The following is a 16,526-nucleotide window of genomic DNA, read 5'->3' on the forward strand; positions in this document are numbered from 1 at the left end:
AATATAGCAGATATTCTCCCAAGCTGTTCACGGTTCACTGAGAACCAACAAATATCAAGAACCTGTTGCTCGACCCCATAGGCATCCCCTGATCTGTATACAAGGGAGCCTCTCTGCTTCTGTCTTATTTCAGGAGCCAGCAAATAAGTTTAGTACTTTCGGGAAAGTATATTTTTCTTGCAGCCAACAAAATTCATTGCCTCTGAACCGGAAAGGACCTAGGAGGTCCCATGAAAGTGAAGGCCCACCCTCTGCTTGCAGACTTCCAGTGGCAAGATATTTGATGCTTCTCAAGAGAGCGGAGGCTTGTTATAAAGTGGACAGCAAGCTGTCCTTCTATACATCCATCCATGTAGTCATCAGATATTTATTAGTTACTGGATCAGGCAATGAAATCACTTCTTCTCCTTGAGGTTATCTTACCAGTATGATCACTAACTCCCCTGATGACCCCACCTAGAGAACAGAACAAAGGAACACGCTTCGTAAACAATTAATGTTCTCTTATTACAAAAATGATACGTGATCACTGAAAATTAGAAAATATGGCTAAACCAAAACATAGGAGGTAAAAAGCACCCATAATGCCATTATGGCATTTCTTTTGCGGACAAACTTCCAGTCATCCTTCAACATTCAAGTCAAAGATGACACCATTAAGGGGCGCCCGGGTGGCTCAATCTGTTAAGCATCTGACTTTGGCTCAGGTCGTGAGTTTGAGCCCCGCGTTAGGCTCTGTGCTGACAGCTCGGAGTCTGGAGCCTGCTTCAGATTCTGTCTCCCTCTCTCTATTCCCCCTCCCCCACTCATGCTCTGTCTCTCTCTCTCTCTCTCTCTCTCAAGAATAAATAAAAAAAACATTAAAATTTTTTAACGAAAAGATGGACCATTAAGGCAGAGCCTTAAGTGGTCATATCCAGGCATCTTTCTTTGTGGGATCACCTTTGCCTCACCCCAAACCCTGGTGCAATTGGACCTCTGCTCCCTGAGAAACTACATTCATCACAGACTTTTCAACCACCTTCTCTAGAGGTTTGTGGGTTTAAGGAACACGCCATTCTTCCCCCAACTCCTGACCAAGCACCCTGCACTCAGCCCAGACTGAGTATGAGGACCTCCCCAGGAGGATCATCACCCAGTCCAAACCAGTTCATGTGTCCTTAGGGCCTGTCTTCTTCTCTGCCAGGCAAGCCACAAATGTAAAAGCCAACAGAACTAGTAACCCGGCCTTGTAAATCAAACACACAAATCCCCTTTCCACCCCCCTCCCTATGCCCACAGAGAGGCCCAAAACCATTTCTTTGCAAAATGGCTCACATTAACAATAGTAGCTTTTCTGACTTGTGGAGCCTGTACTAAATGCCAGGGACGGCTCCCAGCACTATGCCAATTATTTGCCTTTTTAAATCTGTCTCACTCCCTATTGACTTTATAGGACCAGTTTCACCCTCTCTGGGAGGCGGGATGCTTAACAGATCCCTGCAACTAGTGACTGCTCAATAATGCTATGGGTGATGAGCAAATGTCTACACCCTCCTCCAAAATAAGGCATTTCAATTCTGGCCTCTGGGGATCTGCTTTTGAAGTAAGAGGTCATTTTGAATGCATGGTGGCCTCTGCAGCTGTTGAGTAAAAAGAAGGGAGGGGAGCCCCATTGGGACACACCTTCTGCCCCACCCCCTTCCCTTTTCCCAAACTCTGATGGAAGATGCTTCAGTCAACAGAAGGAAGCGGAAGAGAGGTCTTGGTTGGCCTCCCTACAGGAGGGATCTGGAGTGCCCTGCCCTGCCCTGCCCTGCCCACGGTGCATGGACTCTAGCAGATGCAGGAGCCTCCCCCACGCCCCCTACCTCCCCACACACTAAAGGGCACGCTCCAGGACCCGCTCTTCCTTCAGCAGCAATGTCTAGGAGCTGTTTCTGCAGACCTGCCACTGAGGGAAGCCCCACTGGCAAGCAGTGAGAGGACTTGGAGTAGAAACAACAAATAGGCTGGGAGAGGTAGCTGCCAAAACAAACCAAATGCAAAAGGGCTGCTTGCCACCACCTCAGCTGGGCCTGGGCCAGGAGCACAGAGAGATGAGAACACATACGTGCAGAGAGACACATAGTTCCAGCAAGCTCTCTATTCTGCTCCTGGGGGGCTCCAGGGCAAGGGAGCCTTGCAGTCAAGGCTGATAGGGGGACAAGGTGGGTGGCTATGGAGTGGGGTGGGGGTGGGGGACCTGAAAGAAATGTCTCTGGTCTTGTCTCCCTTAAGTCTCCCCAGTGCCCCCTGCTTTCTAGCCACCGAGTCCCACAATACACGCTGCCTATTCATGACTCCCCTTTGTGCATGCTGACCCCCCTGCCAGAGATGTCTGTCCTCTCCTCTCTTTTGCCTGGCAAACTCCTATTCATCCTTCAATACCCAAGTCAACAGTGAAACCATTTTAGACTCCAGCAGGAAGCTAGCCATTTCATTCTCTACATTCCCAACTCATGGCTACTCTTACATCTTACATAACTCACCTTCTCACTCATTCACAAATTTGTGTATCTACCTTCCCAGTTAAATGAGGAGCTCCTTGAAGGCAGGGGTTTTTGTACTGATTTTGTTCCCAGGGCCCAACCCAGGCTTTGGCTCACAGTAGGCACTCAGCACGTTTGTTGGAATGAAGCACTGGTCTGGTAAGGAGTCCGCTTGCCCGAGTTGCTGGCAGTCAATCACCTGGCATCAAAGTCCCTCAACAGGAATATCCAGGCCAGAGGGAGGGTTTTTGAGAAATGAGAAGCCTTATTTTCAGAACCCCAAACCAAACCGCCTTCAGGCAAATTAGAGTAAAACCTCTGTTACTTTTAAGTCAGAGGCTTTCCAACTCTTGTGACTTCGATCTATGGTAAAAAACACAATTTATATCATAAGTAGCACATGTGTAACTCTACACCTACCCCTAACTGGAAAGGCACTAACAAAACACCGGTTCAGTGGCTTTTTTTAATAGAAAAAGAACAAAAAAAATAAATGAAAAAACGTTGAAAAAAAAAATTAAAAAAAAAAAGGGGCGCCTGGGTGGCGCAGTCGGTTAAGCGTCCGACTTCAGCCAGGTCACGATCTCACGGTCCGTTGAGTTCGAGCCCCGCGTCAGGCTCTGGGCTGACGGCTCAGAGCCTGGAGCCTGTTTCCGATTCTGTGTCTCCCTCTCTCTCTGCCCCTCCCCCTTTCATGCTCTGTCTCTCTCTGTCCCAAAAAGAATAAATTAAAAAAAAAGTTGAAAAAAAAAATAGAAAAAGAAAAAAAAAAAACTTTCTAAATGGCTCTGACCCTGTGAATTGATTTCAAGACCCACAAATGGATCACCACCCACTTTGATAAACATTGCTTTCAGTGACTCCAGCTTGATAAACATGAGAAATCAGATCCTCTTACAAACACCCAAACAAAAATTACTGATTACCTGTGTGCCCAGTAATTCAGGGAGGAAGCTCTCCTTTCCCACTGGAGCAGCCCGTCAAGAAGGGTCTAAAGGGCTCTTGGACCACAACTGCTTGGAACCACCTGGGCCCCGCAGGACTGGGAATCAAATGAAACAGTCCCTATCATAGAGTCTGACACAGGGAAGGCCCACGGTTTTTGTTGGCTCCCTTCATCCTTAAATTCTCGCCTTTCCTGTCTCGGGAACCACCACCAGAAAGCCCAATGCTTCTTGAGTACACAACCATCCTGCTGCACTTTAAGCAGGCAAGATGGAACACCTCATCCCTCGGCCTTCCTCTGAGAGTACACAAAATGTTAAAGCAAACACTGGGATTCTCCGGTTTTTGCATTGCACTACAGTTTGTTTTCTTACACAGTCTGTAATACTATCTACGCTCTCTGTAAAGGCAGAAAACACTTGGGGTCCCCTCCTGTACCTAAATACTTGTAAAGTTTCCTACTCTCCCTTTCCAGGCACACACAGAATTGACACAGGGGAGAGCCAGCCGCAGTGGGTAGCTGCATACTAACACAACTTGATATTTTTTATTGTCGATGACAAAGCTTACAGACCACAAAGACGGTAAGACCCACGGCTTGGGCCCAACAAGAGACAATACTCTTTCCCTCAGTTCAGAGTCCTCTGGGCTGTAAGGGAAACAGGATTTCTCTTACGTGGCTCTGGTAGGAGGTCCATGGCCACATTCAGTACAAGGAGAGCCACATCTGAACCTAGCTATCTGGGGGTAGGTGGGCAACGCTGTCCTCATTTGGATTACTTGGGTGTAACCCTGAAAACACGGATGTGGATGGCCGAGTTGTTGCGGATGCGGGTCAGCGGCTCTCGGGTATCAGTCTCTGGTTCCAGCTCATCGACGAGCTCCACGGTGGAGGTATTGGCAGCCACCTGCAAGGACCCGAAGCTGCCCGCCTGAAGCTGTAGAGCAATGTTGATGGCACGGTTGATGGCCAGGCCCAAGCCATGAATGTAGATTTCACTGCATGAGTTCTGACCCCGAGCCCCTCCGTCCAGAAGCTTTTGGCAGCGGGCCAGCTGGGCTTTAAAGTCAGTCTTCATGTTGACGTAAATGTCATTGGGTCTCCGGGGCAGGCGGTGGGGGAGCCGCTTCCGAAGGGTATACTCCACCGGGTCCAGCTCAGCCTCGACGGCCCCGCGGGGCTCTCGATTTTCCGCCATGCTGTGCGCCCTGACGCGGGGAGGGAGATCAGAGAGGTGACAAGCGACTTCGCTTTCTTCCCTACCCCGTTTCTAGCCCAAAGGGTGCAGACAGGAGGGGGCGCACTCAACGCCCCTCTTCCCTTCCAGCCTCAGTCCCCTCCCACTCACTTCGGACTTGCGTATCTCCCTCACCCCCAGTTCCTATTCATCCAGGACATCTCCCCCACCCTCAGGTCCCTCCACAGCCCCCTTCCCCCGCGCCTACACTCTCCAGTCCACAGTGCTCTCCCCAAGCACGCGGCCGACTCCCGGACGAACCACTCAAGTTTGCGTCGACCCGCCCGGGCTGAGGGCGCGGCCCGCGACCCACAAGCCCCAGGACGAGAAGGAAAGCCGCGCGTAACAGGATCGCGAGATCGCAGGCACCCTGGCGGCTCCCGGCTCCTGAAAGGGCTGCCAAGTGCGCACGCGCGCCCCGCCCCCCGAGGCCCGGCCCGCGTGATCCACGAATCGCTTTCCCGGCCTCCGTTCTCCCCGCCCCTTCGGGCGCTCGCGCAACCGCGGGACGTGTTTAAGTAACGCGAGAGATCTGAGAGACGGGCTCTACCACGTGTACGCCACGCAAGCTGAGCGCGGATGCGGGGGGCACGTATTAAGTCAAATCCCGGGAGAGTCAGCTTTCCTAGGCCAGTCCAAGTTCCTGGCCCACGAACGGGATCTTAGAGGGGAGACAGGAGGCCGTTCTAAGGACGTGGAGGATTTGGGGTAGGGGACTGCCAAAGACCAAAAAAAGGGCTGCGAGTTCAAGAGAACCTGAAGGGGACTGAAGGCAAGTCTGGACTCCCGCGTTCATCGCGGTTTCTCTGGTCAGAGGAGGCGCGGCAGAGTTGGCAGAACTGACTCCCCTGCCCAAGGCCCCTGCTGCCCAGAGACTTGAGTAGGGGATTGAGTGAGAGGTCGGGACCCGGGCAGAAAAAGCCACCTCTGGACTCCCCAGTAGATCACGGGGACCTGTCCCTTTCCCCTATCACTTGCAAGGGCTGACCCCAAAGTCAGCCCTTGGAGACCCAAGCTACGAGACGTAGGCCCAGCCTTCACGGCTCCCCCGGAGCATGCTGACCAACCCACACCTCTCAACCTTTGCCCGCCAGTTCATCGTCCTCTGTCCACCCCCACTCCCGCCCCCAGCAGGGACGTGCACCCCCTGGTGGGCAGGGCGAGGCAGCGCCTGCGGGTTCCTGGCTCCCGATGGCAGTTGGGAGGGGTTTCCTCTGCCCAGATTGGTATCGTTTTTGGAGAGTTCTCTTCAAAAAGGAGTTAGACTTGCATTGGGAACCTAGAGCTGTTCTCTGCTTGAGTTGCCCCAACACTTAAATACGGATGATAATTCGTGTTCTGCCACTAGGAAACCCAAAATAACCTTGTAAACTTAAGCCTACGCATGTGAGTTGGCATTTTTATGACCCCATTTGACTGCAGGTTGGAAAGGGGTCAGGTTCTTGAGAACTTTTCTCCCAGCATCATTTAAATCCTGTAGTTCTCCCTTTAGTTTCAGATTTTCATTAATCACAAGTTTGGGGGTTTATGTGGCGTGAGGAGGAAAGGCTATTCTGCCTCAAAAGTGACATCTGAGCTGAGTTTTGATGGATAAACTGTTTTTCAAGGAACCAAGGAGTATTCTGGAAACACTGAATGGTATTTTGAAAAGAATGGAAGCGTAATCTAAGCTTCCACTTCAAGGAACTAGAAAATGAGCCAAATAAAGCCAAAGGAAAAAGAAGTGAGGAAATAATAAAAGAATAAAAATCAAGCTGAACACAAAAACAATAAAGAAACTCAAAAGAAAAGCTAGTTCTCTGAAAAGATCGATAAAGTTGATAAGCATGTAGCAAGACTGACAAGTCAGAACCAGAGAAGGAAAACTGGTGCCTGGCTGGCTCAGTCAGTAGAACAGGCATGCAACTCTTGATCATGGGGTTGTAAGTCTGAGCCCCAGGTTCGGTGTAGAGATTACTTGGAGATAAAATCTTAAAAAAAAAAAAATCAAATTATGATTACTAGAAATGAAAGTGGGGATAGCACTAAAGATAGCCGCATATGCAAAAGATACTTAGAGAATAATACAGGCATGCCTTGGAGATATTGTGGGTTCAGTTCCAGACCACTGCAGTAAAGTGAATATCACAGTAAAGTGAGTCAAATAAATTTTTTGGTTTCCCAGTACATATAAAAGTTATATTTACATCATAGTCTGTTAAGTAGTCTATTAAGTTTGCAATGGCATTATATCTTTTTAAAAAAAGCATGTATCTTAATTTAAAAATACTTTGTTGAAAACATAAAAATATTTTATTGATGGGGCACCTGGGTGGCTCAGTCGTTTAAGTGTCCAACTTTGGCACAGGTCATGATCTCATGGTTGGTGAGTTTGAGTCCCAAGTCGGGCTCTGTGCTCATAGCACAGAGCCTGCTTGGGATTCTCTCCCTCCCTCTCTCTCTGTCCCTCCCCTGCCCTCTTTCTCTCTCTCTCTCTCTCTCTCAAAAATAAATAAACATTAAAAAATACTGCTGAAAAATGTTAACCATCATCAGCTTTCAGTGAGTTGTGATCACGATTACAGATCATAACAGATCAAAACAAATATAATGAAGTTTGAAATGTGAGAATTACCAAAATGACCCACAGACACAGGCTTAAGCAAATGCTGTTGGAAAAGTGGTGCCAAGAGACAGGGTTGCCACAAACCTCCAGTTTGTAAAAAGTGCAGTAAAACAGGGTATCCTTGTACAAACAACTCGCTATACACAAATTCAACAACTTAGATGAAATGGACCAATTTCCTAGAAAACCACAACCTACGGAACTTACAGGAGATGAAATAGATCATCTGAATAGTCCTGTGGCTACTGAAGTAACTACATTCATAGTTTTAAAAAACCTTTAGAAAAAGAAACATCTAGGTCCACATGGTTTCCCTGGTGAATTCTACCAAATTCTACACAATCTCTTCTCTACAGAAGAGGAAGGAACACTTTCTAACTAATTTTATGAGGCCAAAACCAAAGATTATACAAAGAAAACTACGGACTAATATTTCTCATGAAAAAAGGTGAAAAAATCCTCAACAAAATTCTAGCAAACTGAATCCAGCAGTATATAAAAAGAATGATAAGCCATGACCAAGTAGAATTTACTCCAAAGATGCCAGACTGGCTCAAAAAATAGAAAATCAATCACTACCATTTACCAGGCTAAAGAAGAAAATGTATATGATCATATCAGTCAATGCAGAAAAAAACATTTAACATAATTTAGTATCCATTTATGAGAAAAACTGTCAGCAAAAAAAGAATAGAAGGGAGCCACCTGGCTGGCTCAGTTGGTGGAGTGAGGACTCCTGATTTCAGGGTTGTGAGTTCCAGCCCCACATTGGGTGTAGAGATTACTTTAAAAATAAAAATCATAAAAGAACAGAAGGAACTTCCTCAACTTGTTAACGAGCATCTACAGAAACTCTACAGATGGCTACAATCATATTTAATGACATAAGACAGATGTAAGACAGTTTTCTCTTAAAATCAGGAACAAGGCAAGGATGTCTTCTCTAACCATCCTCACTATTGAAGTCCCACCCAGTGCAATAAGGCAAGAAAAGGATACAGTGTAAAAAAGCAAAGAAAAGATTGGAAAGGAAGAAATAAAATTCTCTATTTGCAGGTAACATACATGACTATTGGAAACTGAAATTTAAAACAGTACCATTACAATCCAGAGAGAGGGGGATCAGGAGTGAGGGAAGTAGAAGGAGGGAGAAATATTTAGGTATAAGTCTGACAAAACATGCAAAGAATATGTATGCTAAAAACTACAAAATCCTGATGAAGAACTCAAAGATCTAAATTAATAGATGTCCATGTATTAGAACACTGAACATAGTAAAGATATCAATTCTCTCCAAACTGAACTCTAGGTTTAAGGCAATTCCTATGAAAATCCCAGCAAGAATTTTGTAGATCTAACCAACTTCACTGTAAAGTTAACACGGAAGGGCAAAGCAAGGTAAAGCAATTTTGAAAGAGTTGGAATCACAATACCTTATTTTAAGACTTACTACAGTATCAAGACAGTGTAGTATCTGCCAAGGGATAGACACACAAATCAATAAGATGGACTAGAGGGTCGCCTGGGTGGCTCAGTTGGTTAAGCGCCCGACTAATGATGTCAGCCCAGGTCATGCTCTCACAGTTTGTGAGCTTGGGCCCGCATCAGGCTCTGTGCTGACAGTGTGGAGCCTGCTTGGGATTCTCTCTTTCCCCCCCTCTCTGCCCCTACCCCGCTTGTTCTCTCTCTCTCTCCAAATAAGTGAATAAACCTAAAAGACATTTTTAAAAGATGGAATAGAGAATCCAGAAACTGATTCTCACAAATACAGCCAGACAAAGGTGCAAAAGCAGTTGAAGGAGAAAAGAATAAAGAATTGAACCTTGGGGCACCTGGGTGGCTCAGTCAGTTAAGTGTCCGACTAATGATTTCAGCCCAGGTCATGATCTCACGGTTCAAGAATGGGAGCCCCACATTGGGCTCTGCGCTGAGAGCCCAGAGCCTGGTATGGATCCTCTGTCTCCCTCCATCTCTGCCCTTCCCCCATGCTCGCTCTCTCGCGTGCTCTCTCTCTCTCTCTCTCTTTAAAAAATAAATAAACATGAAAGGAAGGAAGGAAGGAAGGAAGGAAGGAAGGAAGGAAAGAAAGAAAGAAAGAAAGAAAGAAAGAAAGAAAGAAAGAAAGAAAGAAAGAAAGAAAGAAAGAAAGAAAGAAAGAAAGAAAGAGGCGTCTGGGTGGCTCAGTCGGTTGAGCGTCCGACTTTGGCTCAGGTCATGATCTCGCGGTCTGTGAGTTCGAGCCCCGTGTCGGGCTCTGTGCTGACAGCTCAGAGCCTGGAGCCTGCTTCGGATTCTGTGTCTCCCTCTCTCTCTGCCCCTCCCCTGCTTGTACTCTCTCTCTCTCTTTCACAAAAATAAATAAAACATTAAAAATTTTTAAAAAAATTAACCCTGTGAAAGATCACGTTAGTAGAATGAAAAGAGAAGCCATCCATCGACTGGGAGAAAATATTTGCCAATTACATTTCAGACAAAGGATTCGTATCCAGAATAAACTCTCTAAATTCAAGAGTCAGAAAACAAACAACCCAATTAGAAAATGGGCAAAACTCTTGAACTGACGCTTAGGTAAAGATGGTGTAAGTGTGGCAAATATGCACATAAAATATACAAAGTTGTTAACCGTTGAGGAAACTCAAATTAAAACCATGATGAGGCACCACCACACATCTATCAGAACGTCTAAAAGAAAAAAATCTTACCAACCAAGTATTCACAAGAAAGCAGGGAAACTGGATGTCTCACACACTGCTTGTGGGAACGAGAAATGGTCTAGCCACTCTGCAAAAGAGTTGGGCAGTTTCTTCTAAAACGAACCATACAGGGGCACCTGGGTGGCTCAGTCGGTTGAGCTCAGGTTATGATTGGTCACCTGGTTGGCTCAGGTCATGATCTCACAGTCTGTGAGTTCGAGCCCCACATCGGGCTCTGTGCTGATAGCTCGAAGCCTAGAGCCTGCTTCGGATTCTGTCTCTTCCTCTCTCTCTCTCTCTCTCTCTCTCTCTCTGTCTTTCCCTCCCTTCTCTCTCTCTCTCAAAAATAAATAAGCTTTAAACATAAATAAGTAAATTTTTAAAAATAAAAAATAAAATAAAATAAAAATAAAACGAACCATATATATGCTTAGCCTATGACCCAGCAACAACACTCAAAGGCATTTAAAAACCTGTTCACCGGGGCGCCTGGGTGGTTCAGTCAGTTAAGCATCCGACTTCGGCTCAGGTCATGATCTCGTGGTCCGTGGGTTCGAGCCCCGCGTCGGGCTCTGTGCTGACAGCTCAGAGCCTGGAGCCTGTTTCAGATTCTGTGTCTCCCTCTTTCTCTGACCCTCCCCTGTTCATGCTCTCTCTCTGTCTCAAAAATAAATAAATGTTAAAAAATAAAATAAAAAATAAAAACCTGTTCACCAATGTCCATAGCCGCTTTATTTGTAGCAGCTCCAAACTGGAAATAACCCAGGTGTCTTTCGACGGGTCAATGGTCAAACAAGCTTCTCAGCAGTAACAAGTGGATCAAGACTTGATAGGCTGTTGGAATACTAGTTACATCCCAGAATTCTGTGCTAAGCCGCTCACAGTTTCGTGTGGAAGACAAACAAGATGAACAAAATGGTGAGACCAGTGCTAAATGGGGAGCATGTACAGGGTTCAGTGGGGCCCCCAGGAAGAAAGAACAGCCAATGTGACCTGGAGGAGATCCAAGGTTTTCCAAAGGAAGCAGTGGCTAAGCTGAGATAGGAATGTCTAGCATTGGGGCTCATAGCCTGTGCAGTCCCTCCCATTACAATGGATAGGTCTGGAAAGACTGAGCATTGTGTTAAGGAAGAAGGAAGGAACCACAAAAGATGCAGAAGGAGCAGCTGGTGAGGTAGGAAGAAAAACCAGGGAGTATGGTGTCCTGGAAATTATGGAAGGAAAGCATTTCCTGGAGGAGGGAGTGATCAGCTGTGTCTATGCTGCTGACAGGCCGCATAAGATAATGGTCCAGTGGGGGTACCTGGGTGGCTCAATCCATTAAGCATCAGACTTTGGCTTGGGTCATGATCTCACGATTCGTGAGTTCGAGCCCTGCTTTGGGTTAGTGCCTTTTCCCTCTCTGCCCCTCATGAGATTCTCTCTCTGCCCCCTCTCACTTGCACCCTCTCTCAAAAAAAAAAAAAAAAAAAGATAATGGACCAGTGGGTTCAGCAACGAGTAGGTCATTCGTAACTTGAGACGCTAAGACAAAATCTTAGATCGTGGCAGAAAATAATTCTGAATGCAATAAATTCATTTTGAGGCCCATTTTGTCTGACAATTAACAATAAACAGTTTATGAACGATCACTCCATTACTCAGGATATGTGTCTTTTCATGGGATCTAAAATGTGGTTTCTGAACTCTGACATCCAGATAAATATAAAGGTTCATGATTTATGTGGGTGAGGCCAGGCACCGTAAGAAACTGATGTGACATTAAGATGGTCCTTATCTTTTTTGCATTTCATTGAAGGTAATCACTACAGAGGAATCTGCCATTTGGAAAAAGGGCAGAACTTGGCTCTTTAAACTTACCTGGCACCTCCCTTTCATCTCGATTAATCATCTCGCCAAATCTCTTTCTTTACTTCAAAAGCAATTTAAAACAACACAGACCAACGCATTTTACACCATAGCACCTGAATAAACAAAAACATTTTAGGTCTAAGTGATTTTTTTGTAATTTTCTCTTTCATTCTGTATGGGAGATACACAATTCTGATTTCAGTTTCTTTTCTCAAAGAGGGTGCTTAACAGATTCAAATTCCCATGTCTTCAGCGGCAGCAGCCAGAGCATTTTCCCCAACTTTACAGCTGGAGGAGATTACTTGGCTACAGTCACAAGTTGGAACACAAGGAACCTTTGGTGATCACTCCAATCTTGGACTCTGGAGTCTAGTCTGTGCTCCTTGCCAGGCTGCATCTAGTGGGTGCTACTCTATAATCAAACACTTTTTTTAAAAAGTTACTTATTTTGAGAGAGAGAGAGAGAGAGAGAGAGAGGGAGGGAATCCCAAGAAGGCTCCACATTGTCAGCACAGAGCCCAACGCAGGGCTTGATCCCACAAAGCATGAGATCACAACCTAGCTGAAATCAAGAATCTGATGCTTAACCCACTGAGCCACCCTGGTGCCCTGATCAAATACATTTTTATGGTAGCATTCAAAGCATTCAGCTGAAGTTCTGCTTTTCTTCTTACCCATCAGCCTAGATTGCAGCTACTATAAAGCTGACCCCCACTTTTCCTAAACCCACCCCAAATCCTGCCTTTCTTCCAGCTCAGCACAGCTGAGTCCACAGAGCTACAGTCCCTACAGCTACCGGTCGACAGAGGTCCCTCTTTTCCCTTGTACCATGTCTCCACCAAAATTTGCAATCTCACGTTGCTAATTAACAAAACACGCTAAGGCTTTACTCATTCCGAGATTAGGCTGCTGGGAACTTCAACCACCCAGGACACAATCTAGAAAAGTTAAAAAACAAACAAAAAGCAAGGACAACAGCTTTTGAGTTAAGAAAAAACAACTGTTATAAAAAAGCTGATGAACTTTAGGTAATAAGTTCTCACCCAAGCTTAGATTCTGTTGATACATTTTATACAGTGTTAACAATCAGAATATTGTGGACCTGTGGAACCAGAAGCCCCTACCAGCTAACACCGGTGGAGTACCTGCCCTGTGCCAAGCACTGTGTTAAGGACTTTACCCCACAATCCAGAGATGGAAGAGATTATTTCCAAAGCCACAGGCAGTAATGAATGAAACCCACACGGGAGCCCTTGCTCTAAAATAATTCCACTTTCCAGCCTGGGAGCAAGCAGCTAGACTGGCAGCACTAAGAAATCCTGACTGCAAGAAAGTCAAGGGAACGGAAAAAAGCAGACACTAAAACTACAAGTGCACAGAAGCCTGGGGAATGCTCAGTGCAGGAACAAAGGGCCTTATGGTAGCTCCTGAGGTCTGTGCTCCCTTATGGCACAACACAAGGGACTCAAGTTCTAAGTCTGACTTTACTTCTCCATATCCTAAGAATTACATTGTGTTTGGTAACAGCTATTATAGGAAGCTGGAAAGCAAAGTATACATTCTGGAATAACTGTAAAAAAAAAAAAAAAAAAGGTGAAAACACCAGAACACTTTTTCATCCTGAAAAGTTCAAGGATTCTGGAAAACCCCTTTTTTAAACAAAGGAGGTGTCAATCTACTACTCGCATTTGCATAGTAATTTCTCTCTTTTCACAGCCTTTCATATTCACCTATTTTAATTCTTTCAGCGCTCCGGGAAGGAAGTGGAGTGAGGGTCAGGGGTGGGGCGGAGAACTGCAAGAATACCTGACTGCAAACGAGAAACCGAGGCCCGAAGGTATCAGATGCTTCCCCCGAAGTCTAGAAGCTAGTCAGTGGCGGCGCCAGATAGAAACTCTAGGTCTCACCAGCCAGTGCTGCCTCGGACAGTTTCCAAGTGATTAGTTCCTCACTTATTTCATATATCCCAGAACGTCTGAGTGAACACACATCTGGATTAAAAGTTGTCTCCTTCAATCCAGGCGGGCTTCCCGGAGGAAGCCGACTGGCGAAACTCAGAGCCCTGCGATGCCACCTGCGGCGGCCTCCGTCGCGACGGTCACGCGTCACTTGCCTAGGGGCAGCCGGGGAGCACCCCGAGGACCCCCACCCCCGGCCCGCTGCAGGCCCTGCGTCACGTGATGAGCCAGGCCCCGGGTCACGTGTCGGGGGGGGTCGGGGGGGGGTCGGGGCGGCGGGCTTTGGGGCTCCTCGCAGGGCGCGCGGGGCGGGCGCCTGGCCGTGCGGGTCGCGGGGGACCGGAGCCGCGGAGGGGGCGGGGGCGGCGGGGGCGGCGGCGGCGGCGGCGGCGGCGGCGGCGGCGGGGGCGGCCCCGCGGCCCAGCGTCCGCGTCACGTGGTGCGAGGCGGGCAGCCATCTTGCTACAAACACAAACAGAGAGGAGCGGCCGCCGCGGGAGCGCCAGCGCCCCCTCCCCCGCCGCCGCTGCCGCCGTCGCCGCCGCCCCCCGGCCCGCCGCGCGCCGCCAACGCCCCGGGACCGGAGCCTCGCGCCGCCCGCCCGCCGCGGTAAGCGCTCGGCGGCTCCGCGGACCCCGGCCCGCCGCCGGGCCCGGGGCAGGCCCGCCCCCGACGCCGAGGCGGCCGCGCCGAGCCTGCGAGAGCCAGAGCGAGAGCGCGGGCCGCCGGCACGGACCCTCCCGCGCCTCTGCCCAGGCCGCCGCCGCCGCCGCAGCCGCAGCCGCCCGGTGCGTCCGCACTCCCGCCGGCCCTTCCCCGGCACGGCCCCGAGGGAGGCCGGGCCCCTCCCGGGGGGCGGCCGCCCTCGCCCCGCGCACCTGGCGCCCCCTCCCTGAAGGGCACGCCGTCCTCCCGGGCGGCCCGCCTCCTTCCCACCCCCGCGCTCCTAACGGTCGCCCTCGGGCCCCTCGGCAGCCCTGCCCGGCCCCCTCCCGTCCATCCGCATCCTCCGCCGGGCCCGCCCGGGGCCCCCCGACCCTAATGCCCGGCGGTCCCCGGAGACTTCCCCAGCGTGCTCCGGGCTCTTATAATTAGCTGGGCCCAGCGGCTCTGAAAGTCCAGGCGTTCCGTGACTTTGGCCAACGTGGAAGCCTTTCCTCTTAACCAAAGCACCTCCACTGGGTCTTCACCTAAATCTCCTTTCCACGAGCGACATTAGTGCTTGGTCATTGGGGTCTCCTTCCTCCCTGTTGCCCGACCGTTTTCAACACCTAAGTCTTTCCTGTCTCCAGGCCAGGCTCTTCCCAGCCCAGCGCCTCTGATGCAGCAGCTCCCCGGCCACGGCCCCTCACACTTTGGCTTTTTTTTTTTCCCCCTCCTTCTTCTTCCTTCCTAAGTTAACTTAAAAGCAACCCTCATCTCGCATTTCTTACCCGGCCGTTACTAGAATTCCCAGTAAGCTCCCAGGTCTGGTCCTTCATAGGGCCCCGGCCCTGGGAGATGCTAAGTCAATTGTTGTTGGCCCATTCTTTCCTCCACCCGCCCCAGTCTCACTGCCGTCTCCTTATTGCTGCTTGCCCAAAGATCAGCCTCCACACAATCTCTCCACTGCTCCTCTGAGTTGGCAGTTAGTTGCACCTTAGCCCTCCACCCCCCGCCTCTGCATCTGAAGCCCTATGGGCACCGACAGGGTAGTCCCCTTTGCCACTCATGATGTGGGAGTTCGCTCTCCAGGTCCTTCATCTGTACTGTTCTCTGTGTGTCTCAGGCCACCCACCCTCACTCAGCTCCAGTCTTAGTTTCTAGTTGTTGGTCTGGTGTGTAATTGGGAAGGATCGAGATGGATCTGGATTTTGTGTTGCTGCCTTGGTCTGGGGACCCAGGGCCTTAGGAGACCTATATGGTGATTACAGTCAAGTGAGTTGTGTTCCTAGACCTCTGGCCCGGCTTTTTAAGCCAGGGGACAGATTAGTATTGTTGCCGTTTGAGAAATTAAAGGACTGTAGTTTGTTGTTGTCTGTGGTTGGAGTTAGGGGTAGAAAGAGTAGTCTCAATTTAAACAGCAAGGGAGAAGAGATTGCTACGTGAAAGATTTATAAAACTAAAGGAAATTTAAAACGGCCTGAAACTCACAAAGTATTCAGGGTGCTTCTGCTGCTAGTGCATCCCTTCTCCAGTCTTGAACAGAGTGTCTGGGGACATGGGGTCCCCTGTGGGGCCAGCTGCATCCTTCCTTCCTTGTTTTCCCTGGCTAGGTCCCAAGACTGGGCAAGTGGGTAGAAGGGATCAAATGAGGTAAAGTGTGAAAGCGCTTTGAAAACTTAACTGGTAAACGTGCCAAGGGGCGTTATTTGTCATGATGGCTCAGAGAGGAGAGAGCTGGGATCGCTCACCAGGTGGGGGGAACATGGGCTTGCACCCCTTTCTGAGCTTTCTCAGTTACCCTCCCGGGCCTGGAGGATCTTCGCATCCTGAGAAAGGGCAGAGTCACTTCCCAACAGGTTTGGGACTGGGCGGTTGTTGGTTGCTCAGATGTCGGGGAATTTGGGACTCCACTTCTGTTAATAGTGGTACCTTTCTGTGCCAAAGCACATAGCTCTGGAATGGGGCTAATTTTAGGGTTGATGGAATGAGGAAATAACGTTAACTTAGCGTGTGCTAGGACTGCCCATTCTTGGGATCTTTTTCTTCTCAGAGTTCTGAACCCCAGAGAACAGGCTTCCCTC

General features: G+C 48.7%; 1 protein-coding gene across 3 annotated transcripts; it reads right to left on the reverse strand.

The window, feature by feature from the left end:
- Positions 1–3,980: 3,980 nt before the first annotated feature.
- On the reverse strand, positions 3,981–14,018 carry POP7 (POP7 homolog, ribonuclease P/MRP subunit). Of its 3 annotated transcripts, none has more exons than XM_027042101.2 (2): positions 13,750–14,018; positions 3,981–4,664 (listed from the first exon to the last, which is right to left on the reverse strand). In XM_027042101.2, the coding sequence occupies exon 2, from the start codon at positions 4,652–4,654 to the stop codon at positions 4,232–4,234; it is 423 nt and encodes a 140-aa protein (XP_026897902.1). In that variant the 5' UTR covers positions 4,655–4,664; positions 13,750–14,018; the 3' UTR covers positions 3,981–4,231. The 3 variants fall into 3 exon arrangements, with proteins under 3 accessions (XP_026897902.1, XP_014941225.1, XP_014941224.1); XM_015085739.3 differs by having other exon boundaries at positions 13,649–14,018; XM_015085738.3 differs by lacking the exon at positions 13,750–14,018 and adding an exon at positions 4,902–5,095.
- Positions 14,019–16,526: the final 2,508 nt, after the last annotated feature.

This window comes from Acinonyx jubatus, chromosome E3 (genome assembly GCF_027475565.1).
Source record: "Acinonyx jubatus isolate Ajub_Pintada_27869175 chromosome E3, VMU_Ajub_asm_v1.0, whole genome shotgun sequence".
Classification (NCBI taxonomy): domain Eukaryota; kingdom Metazoa; phylum Chordata; class Mammalia; order Carnivora; family Felidae; genus Acinonyx; species Acinonyx jubatus.

Bases quoted from the DNA above. Each gene is read 5' to 3' on its own strand.
- POP7 (XM_027042101.2), bottom strand. From the start codon at position 4,654: ATGGCGGAAAATCGAGAGCCCCGCGGGGCCGTCGAGGCTGAGCTGGAC.